The 18,032-nt window shown below is 44.9% G+C and overlaps 3 protein-coding genes across 7 annotated transcripts; 1 reads left to right on the plus strand and 2 right to left on the minus strand.

Annotated features, from left to right (window-relative positions):
* Positions 1-399: 399 nt before the first annotated feature.
* gabpb2a (GA binding protein transcription factor subunit beta 2a) lies at positions 400-7,104 on the minus strand. Of its 4 annotated transcripts, none has more exons than XM_061664420.1 (8): positions 6,836-7,104; positions 4,910-5,017; positions 4,674-4,841; positions 4,272-4,466; positions 4,014-4,167; positions 3,215-3,391; positions 2,927-3,045; positions 400-1,820 (listed from the first exon to the last, which is right to left on the minus strand). In XM_061664420.1, exons 2-8 carry the CDS (start codon positions 5,015-5,017, stop codon positions 1,503-1,505), a joined length of 1,239 nt encoding a protein of 412 aa, XP_061520404.1. In that variant the 5' UTR covers positions 6,836-7,104; the 3' UTR covers positions 400-1,502. The 4 variants fall into 4 exon arrangements, with proteins under 4 accessions (XP_061520404.1, XP_061520405.1, XP_061520403.1 ...); XM_061664421.1 differs by lacking the exon at positions 6,836-7,104 and adding an exon at positions 6,470-6,793; XM_061664419.1 differs by lacking the exon at positions 6,836-7,104 and having other exon boundaries at positions 4,014-4,059; positions 4,135-4,167; positions 4,910-6,440.
* Positions 7,105-8,093: 989 nt separating this feature from the next.
* Positions 8,094-10,310, minus strand: mllt11 (MLLT11 transcription factor 7 cofactor). The gene is made up of 3 exons (XM_061665035.1): positions 10,186-10,310; positions 9,212-9,368; positions 8,094-8,515 (listed from the first exon to the last, which is right to left on the minus strand). The coding sequence occupies exons 2-3, from the start codon at positions 9,359-9,361 to the stop codon at positions 8,423-8,425; spliced, it is 243 nt and encodes an 80-aa protein (XP_061521019.1). The 5' UTR covers positions 9,362-9,368; positions 10,186-10,310; the 3' UTR covers positions 8,094-8,422.
* Positions 10,311-11,177: 867 nt separating this feature from the next.
* Positions 11,178-16,703, plus strand: cdc42se1 (CDC42 small effector 1). 2 transcript variants are annotated; one of them, XM_061665217.1, is made up of 5 exons: positions 11,178-11,259; positions 13,127-13,334; positions 15,564-15,668; positions 15,750-15,821; positions 15,906-16,703. In XM_061665217.1, the coding sequence occupies exons 2-4, from the start codon at positions 13,203-13,205 to the stop codon at positions 15,816-15,818; spliced, it is 306 nt and encodes a 101-aa protein (XP_061521201.1). In that variant the 5' UTR covers positions 11,178-11,259; positions 13,127-13,202; the 3' UTR covers positions 15,819-15,821; positions 15,906-16,703. The 2 variants fall into 2 exon arrangements, with proteins under 2 accessions (XP_061521201.1, XP_061521200.1); XM_061665216.1 differs by having other exon boundaries at positions 11,179-11,268.
* Positions 16,704-18,032: the final 1,329 nt, after the last annotated feature.

Consider the following 18,032-nt stretch of genomic DNA (forward strand, 5'->3'; position numbering starts at 1 on the left):
AGCGGGGAGGCTCGCTCCCAAACGGACCAACTGGCTGCGTAGACCGCCAGTTGTTTGCTCGTCAAATAATCATTCTCAGTGAGTTTTATAGGGCAAATCGGAGCCATCCTGAAGGGGAAATGTCTTTATATTCGACACGACGCAGATAAAACCTCAATAGCGGCAATAAATTCGATAGAAAAGACCACGAAGTGGAAGTGGGCGGGACTAAAATGGCGCTCGTTTGGGTTCTCTGATTGGGTGACCAAGCCTTCGGTCCAACTCGATCGATGACTGCACGAAATATTTAGCGATATTGTCAAATTATTGATATAATAAAAGTACTAAGTTGCTGCTGTGTACTTATTGACAAGGCCTTTTTGTGGTTGTGCTTGTTTCATTCAAAAAGGAGACTGAAGTAAACAAGTGTTTATATTCATCAGATTAGCATTGCTATCATCAACATGGTGAAGCAGTCAAGTACAGTTAAAAAAATACAACTTTATATGTACATAGAAAAAGGCTGTTGAGTCGAGGGGGGGAGAAAAAAAAAAAAAAAACACACACACAACTCACAGAACAGATGAAGATGGGCCGGGAAGGACAAAACATGAAATTCTGCTGCACATTTCACACAAGAAGAAAATATTTCATCTCCAGGGATCCAATAATCAAGTTTGAAAACTGGAAAATGCAATTGGGGACAACAACAGAAAAGTTTTCTCCTCAACAGCAGTTCACTCGTCAGCAATACATCTGTTCACTGTCAACAATAGAGAACAACCGCGTTCAATGACTGCAACAATGTTCACGCTGGTTGCCAATATTTGCACAATAACCTGAAAAAAATAAAATCCTCAAGACGTGATGCACAGGATTGAAGAATTTACTTCAGGTGGGTAATGTCCTCCACAGTCAGTTTGGCAAAAAGAACTGTGGTACTTTTATCCCCATGATATTCTCACTGCAAATGAATTCCCAATAAGCAACAATGTCATTAAAAAGTACAAATGTGTCACTTACTGTTTTCATTTCCGTTTTTACAGTTACCAATTTCTAACACTGTTTAGTCAGAGTCGATAATAACCAGATGTTGAAATGTTGATATGATGTGAGTTTTCTGAATAAAGAGGACTAAGGCTTGAATGTAACAGATTTGGATAAATTGTTGTGATATTGACTTATTGATAAACTAACTACTAAATAATGTCAATCAGGTGGGAAATCTTTTCCACGGTCACAGTTTGGCAGAGAGTTGAGTGTGGTACTTTTATCCCCAAAACCTTCCAAGAAGGAAGTACGTGATAAAAAAAAAAAAAAAAAAAAGTTGACAACAAGGAAGTGAAGAACAACACAGGGAAGGCAGGGAAGTCTAAGTGGCCAAATGCGGTCAAAGAGGAAACTTAGCGCCATCAATGATCCCGTGTGGTTAATTGACACGATTTTGAACAAAAACCGCTGGAAAGATGGCGCCACGTCAGTCCCGTGTTAAGACATCTTCCCCGTGGTCCCTTTCGGTTGCGTTATGAGCTGGCACCCGCGGGTTCTCCCCCAGTCTCCAAGAGCGTGACGCGGCCCCCGTCGCCCTCCATGATGATGCCTCCCTCCTGCAGCACAACCATCTCGCCCTCGTCCTCCACCACGCTCACCGCCGCGACCTCGTCCTCGTCGCCGCCCACCACCTCCTCGGGGCTTACGTTGGCGCCGGTGCCCGCCTGGCTCTGGGCCATGGCCTCCAGTTTGATGCGGTACTCCTCGGCCTCCTGCTCCTTGCGCATCAGCTGCTGCCGGTACTCCTGGGCCTTCCTTTTGGCCTCCTGCAGCTGCCTCTGCAGCAGCTCCTGCACACCACAAACAACAACAACAATTCATTGAAACACTTCCATTTGTTCACTACAATCAACCAAAATAAATCTGAACCGCTCGCAAAAAGTTCAGGTAAACTTTCTGGATTAATTTAAAACGCACTACAGCGAACCTCCACCTTTCGTTGCTTGCCATTTGCGTTTTTTTTTTTAACCAAGCCTCGCTGAAAATGTACAAGGGCCAAAGTGACTATGTTGAAATCATTTGGGGAGCTTCATTTAGACAAAGGTAGTTCTTTGTTGCCATTTTGTGGCATCTTGGGAGTCAAGTGAGTTGAGTTTCAGTAAGACAAAATAGTGTTTTGCCACCATTTTGTCACATCTTGGGGTCAAGGAACTATGTTGAAGTGAGTTGAGGAGTTTCATTTTGACAACAAATCGTGCTTTGCCCGCCTTCTTGTGGCATTTTGGTGTCAAGGAACAATGGTGAATGTCTTTGGAGTCCGGTACATGCTATTTTTGGTACAATAACTGTTTATTTTTTGTCAAGCTGTTCGCCTTTGGCGACAGATCTGGAACTAGGAAGCACGGCAATTCCCCGCGGCTCATGAAAGCGACCTGCCTATGATGAATCAAGTACGTTAACGTCATCGTAACCAAGCACACTGCTGTGGTAAGTTTGGATCAAATGTGAAACTTTCAAACATTTTCAAGATTTTTTTTGGGGGTGGGGGGGTGGGGTATTTATTTACAATAACGTTGTACTGTACTGGGCATTTTAGGGCACGAATAAAAACCTACAAAATCATTTTGTACTGTGCAGTAATATGGGTGCATATGGCCTCAATTTATATAAAAAAAACATTAAAAAAAAAAAAAAAAAAAGCACTTCAAAGTAACAGACAATCAGACAACACCCCGCCCCTATTAATCCATTCTATTGAGGTTCCACTGTGTGTGTGTATTGAAATAATGAAAAATTGCCTAAGTGTTTGAAATGTGGGCCTGCTTAATTGAATACAAAGCCGATTTAGTCACAGGAGGCCGCCACTTATTGTGTCGTATGAATGACAAGAAGGTGGATACAAAATTTAATTGAATAAATTGAATAAAAAATATTTTAAAAATAAGTTGCCACTCGCCGTCTCTCCTGTGTCGTTGTGATTATTGGCCACCTCCAACTTCCTCTTCCTGGAGGGCGGCGCCTGCGACTCCTCCGCCACCACCTCCTCCGTCACCGTGTTGGCTGGCACCGCCAGCACTGCACGCCACAGATGGGCTCAAGTCACACATGTGCAGGTTTTAAGGAACGCTCAAGTATTAACCTTCACGTCTCACGTTGGTGTGGCAAAAACAATCAAGCGAGTCAAGTGGAATCCCCGCTAAGTTTCAAGCCGCGTCAAGCCAATGTGTTTGCGTGCGTGTCGTACTTTGCTGCCCATGCTGCATGGTGACGAAAAAGGGCTGCGACATCCCTCCGGTGGTCTGCAGGTTGCCATGTTGGTCCGTTACAATGGTGATGACCCTCTGACCTCCCTCATTGACCACGGCAGTGTGCTGGATGTTGCTGTCCAGAGCGTTGGCAGCCATCGCTTCCTCAGATTCTCCTAGAAGGAAAAAAAAAAAAAAAAAAAAAATAGCATCACATGTGCGCAGGCTCACTGATCTTCACCCTCATGCAGTGGTTCTCAAACTTTTTACACCAAGTCCAGCTAAATAATACTTTTCAAGTACTCTCCAAGTAGCACCATCACAGTCAACCTTGCCCGCAAAATACAGTAGCGTAGTAGGCCTAAGCGTAGACCTTTAAGAGTTACAACACCGCAACACGATCCATTTGTCAGCCGGTCATTGACGTTTCGCATTGTTTATTAGCCTTTAAAGCCCAGTAAACTGACAAAAAAAAAAAAAGTCTTGAAAATTTGACACGCCACAGAGACGAGTGTTGTTAACCAGCCTTCCAAATTTGAATAATTAAAAACAAACCAAAAAATCCACACAGTTTGAGAAAATAAGGCTCCCAAATCATGAAGAATAAATTTCAACTTGGAGTGGCAGGTAACACCTCGAAAACCTCCTTTTTGAACAACTGTTCACTTTATGCCAATCAGCTGCTTGTTGTGAGGTGAGTTGCAAGTCAAAGCAAAAGCTTCGGCTGGGTCACTGGTATCTCAAGGCACCGCTGTACTGAATTCTGAAGTGTGTGTGTGTGTGTGTGTGTGTAACTACCCATGCTGGCCTTGTTGAGCAGGTCCGCCAAGTTGACAACCCCTCCCTGAATGGACGGAATGCCCTGGATGATGAACTGCGGCTGGTTGCTGGTGTTGCTGGACTCCATGTTCATGCTCACCTGGTTCATATTCACTTGGTTCTGCATGCCCTCCTAAGCACACGTACACAAACACACGCACACAAAAGGGGGTCGGGGTGGCTTGAAGCGCAACGTCACGTGGAGAGTTCAGAATTGACGCGAGGCGTTTGGCCGACCTGCAGCAACAGCATGAGTTCCGTGTTCTGGATGTCGACGGCGATGTCGAAGGGCGTCTTGTCGAACTTGCTGAGCGCGTGCACGTCGGCGCCGTGCTTGATGAGCGTCTCCACCACGCCGTGGTGGCCGTGCTGCGCCGCCCAGTGCAGCGCCGTCATCTTCAGCATGTCTTTGGCGTTGATGTCGGCGCCGCTCTGAAGGCGACACGTGACAGTAACTTAAGTGGGATTCATAACATCCCACCTTCTCTCCTAGCTCATCATTGCACCACTAATATTAGTCGTTCTCTGCAGAGGATAAAGAGCGATATAGCGGGTATCTGTTTTTTTCTTTTTGCCCTCAATATTGGTAACGAGGACTTTGTGAAGGAGTGGCTCCAAGTGGAGAACGCGAGCACTCACCCTGACTAGCAGCTCCACGATGATGGTGTGGCCCTCGGCGGCGGCCATGTGCAGAGGTGTCCGGTCCACTTTGGTGCGCGCGTCGCGACTGACGCCCGCTCGCAGCAGGACGTCCGCGGTGGAGTAGTGGCCGTGCTGGGCGGCCAGATGAAGGGGGGACGTCCCCAGCTGCGTTAGGGGTCGTGCGGTTAATGCGGTGAACGTCAACTACTCGACCGCTCGGGGCGGCGACTCACCCAGTCCGTGGTGAACGGAGCGCCGTTGGCCATCAGGTTCCTCACCTCGTCGTCCAGACCTTTACGCGCCGCCTCCAGCAGACGCTTGCCCAAGTCCACCAATGACATCTGACGCACAGAATCAAACAAAATCACTTCAAAGCCAACATACTCGTCTGTGGCGTCTCTTTTATAAATCACACCGACGACGCTACGGAGTTTTCCCACTGAGGACCACATACAGAAAAGTAGAAGGAAGACGCGAGTCCGCTTCACCTTGTATTTATTAAACATGCTATGACCAACGTGTAGCTTGTACGTCAACAAGAGCAAACAAGATGGCACCATAGCAATGTTTTTGTATGACACATGGCATTGGACCAAGGCCGGGCATTGTTAAGAACCTCCCGATTCCATTTCAATTCTTTAGGTAGCAATTCATTGCGATATTGATGTAGATGCTTCGATGGTGATTCTCGGGCTGCGACTAACGATTATTTTAATGACCGATTAATCTGTCGATGACTTTTTTCAAATATCGATTAATTAGATTTTAAAGATGAATTACTTCCCATTATTCTAAAACGGGACATTTCAAATTGATGGGGCAGAAAATACACAAACATGAATTAATTCTGATTCAGTTACTGGTTTGGTCCGTAACATCTGTCAGAAAATAGGCAAACATGTGCCTCATTGTTTCCCCAAAGTAAAACAGATGTTTGCAAATGTCTTATTTTGATTGAGCACAACGATAACCAGTCTCCTTTCATGGAGAACAACAGAAATCTGAGAATACTTACTGTTGAGCAACTGAAATTCCAAGCATCTGGACAATTTTAAGTTAAACAAGGTATCTAAACGACTAAATCGATTATGAAAATAGCTGTCAATTAATTTGATAATCAATTAGTTGTCAAAGGATTAACAGCTGGACATCTAATAGGTTCTCCCCAAAAATTCACAAATAGGTGAACACGGAACTACAAATATGCAAGGGTTAATTTTCACTGTACTCGCGGATTTTCGCTAATCGTGACAATACTGTACAGTATTTTCCTGTACATTTTATGACTAAATTTTTTGGGATGTTGCAATATATTTAAAATGCTTAACAACTTGTGACTATTTTAAATGGGTGGGAATTTTTATTTTATTTTTAGATGGTCTCTACTTTGCACGAGTTCACCGGTTACGGTGTTATAAAAGAAACAGCGCCATCTGGTGAGACACTGCCGCTATGTAATTTTGAATTTAAGGGCGGGGGGGGAGAAAGGTTTCTTGATTTAAAAAAAATAATAATGATTAAAATTTACATCAACGAACTATCCCGTCACCCATTTGAGCGTGTGAAGGAGTTGGGCTGGTCCACATCAAATAAAAATGAAGTAACTTGTTCGAAGAGATCTTCGTGCGTTTGCGTTTTCACTGGCAGAAACGAAGAAGTAACTTTAAACCGAAAAGTTAGCAACGAAGCTAGCGGGTGGCGGCGTCCGATAATGGAAGCCGCCACACCACCATGTTGCGCGGACATGAAAGACGAAGCTTTTTCTCGCCGGGCCGAGGAGCCATTTTACGCGCCTGGTGGACCGAAAAGAGTCCGCCGCCATGTGCCACGTCTCCTCCTCCGTACTCGTTATTTCCAAATCACCAATCTCCGTTTATTCAACTCCAAACGTGCACTGTACGACGAACAGGAAACCGTTTGATATAAAGTTGTTGGTTTTCCGGGGGAAGTCAGAGAGAAATTTCCTATTTTACACCGCGAGAAAAAACTACTTCCACATCCGGTTAACTAGCTTTTCTTCGAGCGCGCAGCGTCCGAGCGCTTCTGGGACGTTTTCTGACAAGGCTTTCAAACGACGACATCATTTAGTGAGCCTTAAGTGGCTAAATGCGAGGGGAAAATGTGTTTTTAATCCTCTGGGAGGAAAAGAAGCCACCTACCGCGTTCAGGTTTGTTGGCAGCCACAGGGCGGCTGTTGTCTGCTAATGTTAGCAAGCTAGCGAGCTAAACGGAACAAACCGCTGAGTGTGCGGGGGGCTTCGTGGGCGTTCGATTCTCCGTGCCGAGTAGAGTGTGATCAATAAGGTGCATTGATTAATCGCCACTAATCAAAATGTTGAGCTTTAGACGCCACCGCCGCATGCTTGACTCCGCCAAATTATTTACTGGCCAACGTAAGAAAGAGACGGCTGGTACATGCCCGGATGTTATGAGCGTACCCTCCAAAATAATAGCGTCGAATTCGTTTTGAATTCTAACGTTACGATGTCATACAATGTTCCAAAACACACTCACTCTACGTTTATCATCTATTAAACTGTTACTATTTTTTTCGCCCGGAGTTACTATGTGGAGATAATGCGTGGCTATCGTACGCGCTTCATGCTCCATCTTATTTTGAAATTCAAGACAAGGATGTGTGGATGCCAACTTTGTTTAACTTGAAGGAGCTCGCTAGCTGTTAGCCGTAGCACGCCTACTGTTAGCGAGGGACTTTAGACGTGGCTTACCTCCTTTCTACGTAAATACTCGCCTTTTATGGTTTGTTAGGTGACGCAACCCGAACTTAGTGACACGTGATAGTCAGTAGTTCCCTAAAAAGTGTTTTAATATTTTCGTGTAGCAATATGGCTACTTTGACGTGCAAGTTTACCGCTCGATGGGCGGGCTTTCCGTTGGTCTTCTGGCTGACCGCAGATCAGTTTGTTTTGTACAGTCACTGTGATGACACAGTGGCCTTTCCGTTTGCCGAACTCAGACCAGCCTCCTGTTATTGTCCTTCAGAGCAACGGTGGAAGCTAAAGTGACTGCGCCCCCCCCCCCCCCCCCCACCCGAATTAAAGCCAGATGTTGGAAGTTTTTGAGGCCAAAACTTGTTCAAATGATCCTCTACTAGTCATATTTTCAGAGGCAACTCTTACCATTCGTACATTGAGTCAGAAAATGCCAAATTGAACTACTGTACATGTTTATATTTGTGTAACATATTGTCATAAGATAGTGCTCTGTTATGTCACGTCTGAAAATGAATAAAAGGTTTGATTCGGATGTGCCCTTGTATTTCCTTTTCCGCACTCCTGATCTGTTAACTACAACTCCCAGCAGACTTTGGGATACAAACTGTTGAAGGACTCCATATTGAAATAAACACTTGAGTGTTGAGTGTATGAATTGATTTAATGAACACACTGTCGCAAATAAAAGAAAATCAGTTTTATTGTCGCTATTGTTTGATACATTCTGAAGACAGACAGGTTTTTATTGTCCAGTGGCTTCAGTGTGAGGCCTGCTCAAAGTGAAACATCAAATCAGCAGCATGAAATAAATATGTAAACATAGCTTAAAATATATTAATATGGCAACTTAGTTTTTAATTTGAAAAAATTAAAAGCAAAAGAATGATAAAGTGACGGGCTAATCCTTTCAACCTCAAAGTGGAAGCTCATGTAGCAAGTTAAAGTGACATCACGACAGCTTCTAAGCGTGCTTCACATGGGGGGCGGAGGTCAGAGGTCAGAGGGCAGGGCTCAGAGGAGCAGGTTGAGGTCGGCCAGCAGCGCGTCCACGTCGGCGATGGGATCCCTCCAGTAGTTGAAGGACGAGAACTCGCTCAGCTCCTCCTGCACGTAACACGTCGTCGTAAACACGTGTGACCTTCGACCTCTGACGTAGCGTGCCGTGAGAGCTCATCGGGCGTGTCGTGGGAAATAATCCAATTTCATTGAAATGATCTGAAAATTGTCGTCTTTGCTAGTTTTCGAAAGCCTGCGATGTGTGGTAACAGGCAGAACAATTCAATTCGCTTCCATTAGAGGGCAGCAGGTGCAATTAGCTGTACAGTGTTTTTTTTTTTGGTTTATATATAGGGCCTTAACGGTATAGATTTTTTTTTACAGGACGAGTCTGATATTTGGCAGAAAATAATTCAGGTAACCGATTAATCGTCCGATTCATTTCAGGAACAATGAATGAAATCACTTATTTTTGGGTCCCTTAACAAAAGATATAAATTACAGGCGGGACATTTGACTATTTTTCAATACTTTGTCCTTCAGTATTTGTTTAACTTCATAACAGAGAGGAATTTTGAGGCACAAAAACATGCAAAAAAAAAAAACAGCATTAATTGATGATCTTTGGTTGTGTGCAGTATTTAAGCAACGTAATGAGTTAAGTGACGTATCCCTCGTGATGAACGACAGTCACCGTATATACATTTTGGCATTTTTTTACGTTGGGTGGCGTACATACGTGAGATTGTTCTCGTGAAATATGTGACTTGCTCTTAGGCGACATCTTTAGCCCCGCCCACTCACATGCTGATCACGTCCAGTCAGCTCGTCTTTGGCTGGGTTCTGAAGACCGTCGACCAGTCCGAGGTCCCGCAGCTCGGAGAGGTCCAGCGCCGGGATGGGCTGCCTCCAGAACATGAACGATTCGTACTGGCTGCACGATTTCTCCATCATGATGGACCTGGAACACGGACGAGCGCGTTCAATGATCCGTGAAAAGCTCGTAGGTTGCCAGCCAATGGGCGCAACAAAACAGGCTGATGAAAAATTGCCACTGTTCCAAGACAGGACGAATAATACATGATCGGTAAAGTTAACAGTTTTTGTAAATCCATTCGTCAACGGGGTGGGGGTGGGGGTGGGGGGACATGCCCCGCACCCACCCTCATAGTGCCGCCCTGTACACACATGCCAATTTTTGCCACAGCCTCTTGAATGTGAGGCACATGTGCTTCTTACCAGTGCCTCTTTGATTTGTGTACTCTTTTTTTATGTAATCCTAAATAAATAATAATGTGTGCCGTTTATCTCCATCGTCTTCTCAAAATGGACGCGCAGCATGAAGTCGGCAGTTGTGTGAGACTGAACATGTCACTTTCGGCCACCCTTGGAAAATCGTCGACGCGGCTCAACGTGGCTAAGCGACACCAATTAATCAATCAAATCCATCATTCGATGAGACTTCACTCCCGTTGTCGCCGTTTGTATTCGCTGTCGTGGGTGTGAAGGCGTTGGCCGGCATGGCGAGAACAATTCAAGGCCATTTTCACCAGCGAGCATAACAAATAGCTCTGAATGTCTTCCATTCAATGTCAACATGCTCAATTGGTTGAATTTCTTTCTGTGATGTCAACAAAGCGAGCACAATATTATATATATATATTGTTTTGCCTGTCAAAACGTTTCATCGTCGCGCTTTACGCAATGAACGAAACGATTTGTCGCCGGGAGGAGCGGAAGGAATCCATTTCGGAGCAAAAATGCAAAAGCTAAATCACCGGTTTCCGCTGTGCGAACGTTTGGAGGCGAGTCGGTGTTCCTGTGCTGCTTCGGTGAAGATGAAGAGATGACGATGAAGATGCTGCAGCGTACGGCAGGTTCAGGATGAGTTTGTTGTGCGGCTCCTGCGTCAAGCTCCCTTGGACCAACACGACCACTTCCGGTGAAACTGCAGCAGAAAAAAAATAAAATAAAAGCAGACACAGTCCAGGTATACAGAAGCAAAACTTTGAAGCTTTCCTTTATCAATAATAGAATTATGTTTAACTATTCATATAAATATAGTAAAATAATAATATGTCATGCTATTTCTACTCAGGGCGAGTTGTACATCAAATACTTTTATTGTTGTCGTTATTCTTTGTTTCCGGTATATTTCTCGTGCCGCAGTGGGATGGATCCTGCGCATGCGCACACACGCCGTGTGGCCTATCAGGCCATCATTATCATTTTTATTTTTTTCAGTTTTTTTATTTAGCAGTTTATCAAAGACAACTATATTGTAATATACTTGTAACAAGACCAATTCAAATAAAAAGGGCAAACAAGCAGGAACAAACAAAAAAGAAACATGCCGTGGTGTCACGAGTAAAAATGAAATTAAAAACACTAATTGGAGCATAATCTTAAGAATTTCTTTCTTGCTTGATTTCAGCAGCAGATAATTGACGTTAAATAAAGTTCCATTTCTGTCATAAAGACGCAGAAACTAAGTTTTACCTTAACAAATTTACATTTGCAAAGATAATGAGACTACTTTGATGAGTATTCTTATGTGACGAGTCACATTTGCGTTTGTTTTTTTTCTTTCTTTCTTTTTGCCCACATGAAATGCTGACGTCAAATGACGAGATTTTGGCACGGGGATCCTGTTGCAGTGATCATGAAGTGCCGGCAGGGGGAAACCTCGACCTTCCTAGGGAGGCGGGACTTCCTGCTCGGGGGCCGCGCCTCAAAAGGGCAAAAAAAACAAAAAAAAAAACCACTCAAGAAAGTCTTCTCTAATCGAGTCAGTGAGACGCAGGGAGACGAGTTGGGAGTCCATCTACTTCAAGTCCGAAGTCTGCTTTTTCGTGAGTAAGGTGAGCTTGTTCGTCTTTTTTGTTGTTGTTGTTGCCCTTGGTGGAATGTGTCAAAAGTCCAGACGATGGTAACCGTTTTGTACGCGTTAATGATTGACAGCTCGTAGTTGGGCAGCTCTCAGATCAGTTTGCCTGTCGCGCAACAAACTAAAGTGACTTTCGTATTCGTTCGGTAAAAGTCAAACTAAAGTCAAGTGTCGGTTGGAATGAAAAAGTTAGTTTCCAGTTTAAGAGGAATGTAAAATTGGTCGTCTGTTGGAAGGTTCCAAAAAAAGTGAAGCCATGACCATATTTGGGTGAGGGCTGCAAAGTCATTGTATGCATTCAGTGTGCTAGTGGAATGGGGGGCAAGGAGGGGTCAAACTATTTTGCTCAAGCGCCACATTTGAGTTTTAAAAACTGACAGATGCGCTGTGCGGAGTTAGCAGGTTTGCCAGAATATCCCGGCATGTGCTGCACGTTCGCTTCACTGAAGACTCCAAATTGTCCATCGGTGTGAACGACGGGTCCCGCGGTTGGCCGGCGACCAATCCAAGGCCGTACCCGTTCACTCGCCCCAAACTCGGCTGGCGTCGACTCCGGTTCACTTGCGTTCCTAATTTATGATAAGCGGCGCAGATAATGAATGCATGGAAAATGTGTTTGTAAAATATTTGATTGTAATTATAAATGGAGAATTATTTATTTATTTGCTGACTGTTGCCATGGCCGCACAAGTGTAGGTGTTCATGTTTTGCCATGTAGTTGTTCTTCCCCAGACGCTGCCGGGAAAGGGAAGTGAGTCACCGCGGTGGCGGCGACTGACATTTCTGCTTGAACTTTGACCCCCCCAGTCTTTGTTATTGTGTAATCAAGCGGATTTAACCTCCGCAGGAATGTTCATCAGCTGGGAGATTTTTGCCTTCAAAATACAATCTCATATTTCCTATTTTTGAACCCTCGAGGCACCCAAAATCCGTGGTTCTCAAATCCAAAGCGATCCAACGCCGCCATCTGCAGGAAGCTGACAGTGATTACAATGGTTTACAAACCTACATTTCACATACAAGCTGAGCGAGACCCTCTTTTGCCTACTCCTACCTGTTGAAAAACATTTTGATTTAATTTTTTTTTCTTCCCGAGATGCCTTGTCAATCGGAGTCATCGAATTTTGTAATCTGCGTAATTATATATATTCTTCTACGTCATTACACAACGACATCATCACTCCATGGTGATGCCATTTGGCAACTTTTGGCAACATTCCCAGAAAATTACTTCACAGCAGTGGTCATGGGACACACACAACCGAGGTCATGAGTGTTGTCATCCAGACGTCTGTGACGATGATCACATGACCTCCAGAGCGACGGCGAGTCGCTCAATCAGACGTCTGCAGACGTGCACGTCGACCCTGCGGCGTTCCCGTGGGAACATTCCTGTCGTGGAGCGTGAAGCTGCTTGTTCCTCGCACATTCCTGCTTTATCACACGCGTCAACCTTCTGGGGCGTCGTCGCCACACGCTCCGGACCGCTGGAAATCGGCAAAGACAAAAGAAAGTATGAAAGTAGCGGGAAACTTGGAAAAAAAGGAACGTCGAGTTGATGGGGTTAAAAATCATACATGTCAATTCAGTTCCACTCAAATAGTCTTTCAATTCACAACAGAACTTCTCTTTTCCGTATCAACTATCGACGCTAACTGTTAGCACGTCAATGGCATTCATGTTAGCATTAAGCTCGTGGGCCGTTCTTAAGGCAACTTGGTTTGCGTGTTTTAAATATGCAATGTGTAATTCGAGTAAACGTCCGCTGGGAGTGGCATGAAACCGCTCGAAGCGTCTTTTTTCAACAATTGTTCATCTTTCTGTGTTGGCAGGTCGCATGTGGACACAACCTCTGGTCCCACCAAAAACACATCCGTGACTGTCTGGCCGGCTGGACGTGTGAATTTTATGGTCTCTTTCCCACCTGGATTAGTCGCCGGCTGCACTTCCCTCTCCCGGCCCGCAGGGCGGCAGCAGAGCGCGGGCATGAGCGAATTCTGGCACAAGATGGCCTGCTGCGTGATCGCAAAAGCTCCGCCGGTGAGACACAGACACGCGTCACCAGCATCAGTCATCATTTATTTATTTTTTATTTTTTTATAGAGCTTGTCCTCATTAGGGTCAGCTGGAGCCGATCCCAGCTGACTTTTAGTCAGGTCGCCAATGAAGCTAGCACGCATGTTTTTGCAATGTGGGAGGAAAACCCGCTTGAGCGTCGGGTGAACCAGCAAAGTCGGATTCAATCCCAAAACCTGAGAACTGGGAGGCAGACGTGCTGCCCACTCGCTCGCCGTCACAAACATTCTGACTCTTAAACAATGATGATGTTAGTTATTGTTAAAGGAAGCCGAGAGCAGCTCCGCTTTTATTTTTAGACTTTTCGCTTTGCTCCATTGTGACACTGCGACAATACACACACACACACACACACATGCACGCACGCACACTCGGATGGCTTCACTCCCAGGGAAATTGAAGTGAGTTTCTTTTGTGCCGCCGGGTGGGAAAAGAAAACGTAATTTTTTTATTTTTTTTCCTTCTTCTTCTTCCCTGGCGGCCGGTCACGTTGGATCGTAAGCGACTGGTTGCCACTGACTCACATGTGACTTCCAGGTTTCGACATGACTGAACGGTGACTTAGCATGTTGCTTAAGGAGTCCAATGCGCGTGAGTCGCTGTAATGCTTTGTTTATGACACAACGCACACACCGACGCACATGGAAACATGACAAGCACACAAACGCATTCCCACTCACAATGACACCAAAGGACAATTTCGTGGCCTTCGATGAAGCTAACATGCTAGCATGTTTTGGGAGTTTGGGAGGAAAAAGCCACCTGAGCACGGGGAGAAGATGCAAATTTCCAGATTCGAACCCGGAACATCTCAACTGTCAGCCACTAGTTCACCGTGCTGTCCTCGTATGTTAGTTCCTATTGGTTCTTGAACGTGCCGATGACATCACCGCGGCAACATCGGCTGTTTGGTCGTACTGCGCAGTACGTGTCAGCGTCGCTTTACGAGCCACCGGAGTTTTCCCTCTGGAACGTTGGAGACGTTTGAAAGGAATCTGAAGATTTGGCAAAAGCCAAACGAGCTCCAGATGGAGGCGAGCACTTGGTTCGGCCCGCGGGACGCCGAGGGGTTGCCATGCCGACCGCTGACAAGTCTCAGTAGCTCGCCAACGGGTGAAAATATGGGCTGTTCCGCTTTGGAAAGGGAGCTCCTCAAAAGGCCTTTGAGCCGCAAAATAAAAATGTATATATATTTTTTAAGTTCATACCTACATATAACCCTAACCCAAACAATTTGACTCCTTCCTACTTTACTTATCAACCAATTCAAACTCTTCAATATGATAGTGACATACCATCACATATATTTGTCATTTGTCAACGTATTATAAGTCCTATTTTTAAAAGAATACCAAAGTGTTCGTTCCAATGCTAGCAAAAATGGGTTAACGGAAATTATCATAACTGTTCGTAAAAAAAATGTAATAAGCGGAGGATTGGGTTAAGAAAAGAAAAGAAAAAGCAAATAAGATTGTGGGGAAAAAAACAATGAATAAGCGGTGAATGGGGTAAAAAAAAAAAAGTGAAAAAGCAGTTAATTGGGTAAAAAAATAATAAATATAAATACATGATTTCATGGAGCACACCCTTGACTGGTTGCCAGGAGATTGTTTTCAATTTCCGTTTTCCATTCGAATACCTTGTTAAATTTGGTTCTGGTTCCTCATCGAGCCCTAAAGAGGCGTTCAGGGACGTAGGTAGTGTTGCCGCTCCTTGCGCTGAGGTCACACTGGAACGAGCGGGGTGGCACGTAATCCTTTTAAATCATTCCGAAAGGTCGCCATGGATGCCAAGAAGATGGAGAAGCTTCTGGATGATCGCCTAATCCGTTAACACACACACACACACACACACACACACACACACACGCGAGCATTAATAAGACTTTGGGGAGAAAACGCGATTTGAATGAGGTTTTCTGTGGACGGCGGCCAGATGTTTGAGGGTTCCTGAACGCCACTGAATCACAATTAAACTGAAATGATGAGTTTGAGTGAGTCAGACTTTCGTGTGATGTGGGTTTTTATATTTTTTTTTTGGGTTGGTTTTTGTTCTTCCCATGTTTGCTGATGATGCAACACGGCGACCATGCGAACATGTTGAAACACTTTCGTCCAAAGTTATTTCACGCTTGTCGGCGCATGCTCACCTGCGTGCGTGTGTGTGTTTTGTGTTTCGTGTGTGCGCGTGTAGAAGAAGAGGAGGAGGCGGATCGAGCGCAGTATGATCGGCGAGCCGACAAACTTCATCCACCTGACGCACATCGGCTCGGGAGAGATGGCCGACGGGCTCCAGCCTGTAAGGGCAAACGGACGACACGCACGCAACTGACCGACTGCTCGCTGTGGTCTCACTTTGTGTGTGTGCGCGTTTTTTCAGTCGGGGTCCGTTCAGGAGCAGATGAGGTCCAAATGTCCAAACATGAACGGCAGAAACAGTCTTTTATAGCCGGTAAACCACTCCTACGACTCTTCTGCACCTCCTCTTCTGCTATATCGTGACACTTTTGAATGAATTGCTGGCTCTACTTGTCAGGCGTCCCACAGTGCTGACCGTCCTCTCCGCTGACTCCTCCGGTAGTCCCGGCGGCGGTGTGCCCGCGTTCCGTCCGGCCACAGGGGAGCGCCGTCCTCGTGAGCCCGAGCCCGTCGCTTCCTTCGCCAAAGACGCCAAAACCTCACGTCCTCCAACTTCCCGTTTGACGCCAACACGGACCAACTCGGAAGGAGAAACTTGAGCAAACCAATGAAACGACGTCGCCGCTCGAGGACAAAGTAGAGATGACGTCACTGGACTCCATTACCCACGATCTCTTTCTACTCAAAGTGTTTGTTTTGGAACATTTCCCAGCATTCCCTGCTCAAGTTCCCGGGATGCTTTGCTCTCTTGTAGGTCGGTCACATGACCCGAGCGATGACATCACGGTCTGATGCACTGGAGGACTTCCGCTTTCAAAAACTTTCTGATCATGTGACTGCTTCCTGACTTGTCATTGGAGCAATTTTGTGCGCTTTCAGGTCACGTGATCACCATCTTTTCCCCCTGGATGCTAATGCTAACGCTACAGGACATTTTTTTTAATATATTTTTTTGTTTGTAATGACAGTTTAGCTTAAAAAAAAAAAAAACATGGCAATGTGTCACCACGTTTGCATTTCAAATGAACTTTGACCTCAACACAAGCTCAGGGTGACCTTCAGATGGTGTGATATCACACACACTTGATGTTTTGCTTACGTAATGCCAGCCGCACGCACGCACACACAGATGCTAAGCTAAGCTAAACTCCGCCTGCTGGTTATGTAATGATGAATAAAGCCACGCTTCCCTCCAGCAGCGCTTTTATTGTGAAAGGGTTCAGTGCAAAAAAACATGAAATTGGGTCGCGAGTGCGTGTTTGTGTGTATTCATGTCTCTGTGTGCTTGTGTATATGTGTCTGTTTAATTGTTAGCGTGTGTATATTTTTGTGTGTTGTATTTCTGTGTGTGTCTGTGTGTATATATTTGTCTGTTTTTTTGTGTTTCTGTTTTTTCTGTGGGTAGTTTGTATGCATATGTATCTGTGTCTGTGCGTGCACACTTACGTCATTTTTTTTTTTTTTTTGGTATTATTAGTAACAGCTGGACAGAAGGCAAAGCTGCTGAAATTATGAGCGTGTGTGTTGGTGACATAAGAGAAGATGATGAAACTTTAAAGCAGGGTTCAAGGTCAGATTAGGGGACGAGTTCCAGAGGGGCAATGTAACATCCTCTGAAGCCATGAAAACCTGAGCGCGAGTGTGTATGTGTATGTGTGTGTGTTGCCATGGCGACACAGGCGTAGGAAATAGGCAAAGTGGTGGTTGCTTAAGGGTATGCGTGTGATGATGTCATCAAAGTATGTTTTAGTGGCTGTGCTTGTTTTAAAAACTGCAGCAAAGGAATGGACAGCAGAGTGAACTAGTGGTTAGCATGTCTGCCTCGCAGTCAAAGTTTCTGGGTTTGAATTTCACGCTTGCTTGGATTTTTTTTTTTATTTTTTTTTTTTACACCCACATTTCAAAAGCATGTTAGCATAGCATATTAGCTTCATTTAAGACAAAGGAAATGCTAGTTTCTTTATGTGATCAAAAGAAAAAAACGACTAGTGTCACTTGGGCAGCAACATGCTAACACAAGCTAATGTGCAAACTAGAGGTGCAACAATCGATTCATCGACAACTTATCAATTATCAAATTAATAGGCAACTCTTTTGATCATCGATGAATCATTTAGAGACCTTGTTTAACTTGTCAAAATTGTCCATTTCCAATAATGTCCTGTTTTTGAATGGAGGGAAATAAAAAAAATAATAATAATCTGATACATCGATTAATCGAAAAAAATATTGACAGATGTATCTAGTGGTAACAAGGATGTGACATCAGACATTTTTTTGTCGTCGTTTACACACATTTGGTGTTAGCGTGCAGCCGCCGGAGGTAGCGTAGCAGCGAGCTACCGAGAAAAAACAACTGAAGTGGACAGAGCCACTTTGTGTTCTGTGTTCCTGTTTATGGACTTTCCTCAGCAGACCTCGCTTCCTTCCTGCAGGCCTGCCTTCCCGCCTCTTTCCTGACCACACGCGCGCAGGCATACACACACTCTGGCGTTTTCCTGTGCTATGAATGGCTGCAGTGTTT

Source organism: Phycodurus eques, chromosome 20 (assembly GCF_024500275.1).
Source record: "Phycodurus eques isolate BA_2022a chromosome 20, UOR_Pequ_1.1, whole genome shotgun sequence".
NCBI lineage: Eukaryota > Metazoa > Chordata > Actinopteri > Syngnathiformes > Syngnathidae > Phycodurus > Phycodurus eques.

Excerpts from the sequence above, each read along its gene's own strand:
- cdc42se1 (XM_061665217.1), top strand. The coding sequence starts at position 13,203 with ATGGTCTCTTTCCCACCTGGATTAGTCGCCGGCTGCACTTCCCTCTCC. Across the intron at positions 13,335-15,563 it reads TGATCGCAAAAGCTCCGCCG|AAGAAGAGGAGGAGGCGGAT; the intron begins GTGAGACACAGA and ends GTGCGCGTGTAG. Across the intron at positions 15,669-15,749 it reads TGGCCGACGGGCTCCAGCCT|TCGGGGTCCGTTCAGGAGCA; the intron begins GTAAGGGCAAAC and ends GCGTTTTTTCAG.
- mllt11 (XM_061665035.1), bottom strand. The coding sequence starts at position 9,361 with ATGATGGAGAAATCGTGCAGCCAGTACGAATCGTTCATGTTCTGGAGG. Across the intron at positions 8,516-9,211 it reads TGACTGGACGTGATCAGCAT|GAGGAGCTGAGCGAGTTCTC; the intron begins GTGAGTGGGCGG and ends TGTTACGTGCAG.
- gabpb2a (XM_061664418.1), bottom strand. The coding sequence starts at position 5,236 with ATGGTGCCATCTTGTTTGCTCTTGTTGACGTACAAGCTACACGTTGGT. Across the intron at positions 4,467-4,673 it reads TCGTGGAGCTGCTAGTCAGG|AGCGGCGCCGACATCAACGC; the intron begins GTGAGTGCTCGC and ends TGTCGCCTTCAG. Across the intron at positions 1,821-2,926 it reads ACAACGACACAGGAGAGACG|GAGCTGCTGCAGAGGCAGCT; the intron begins GCGAGTGGCAAC and ends TGTGGTGTGCAG.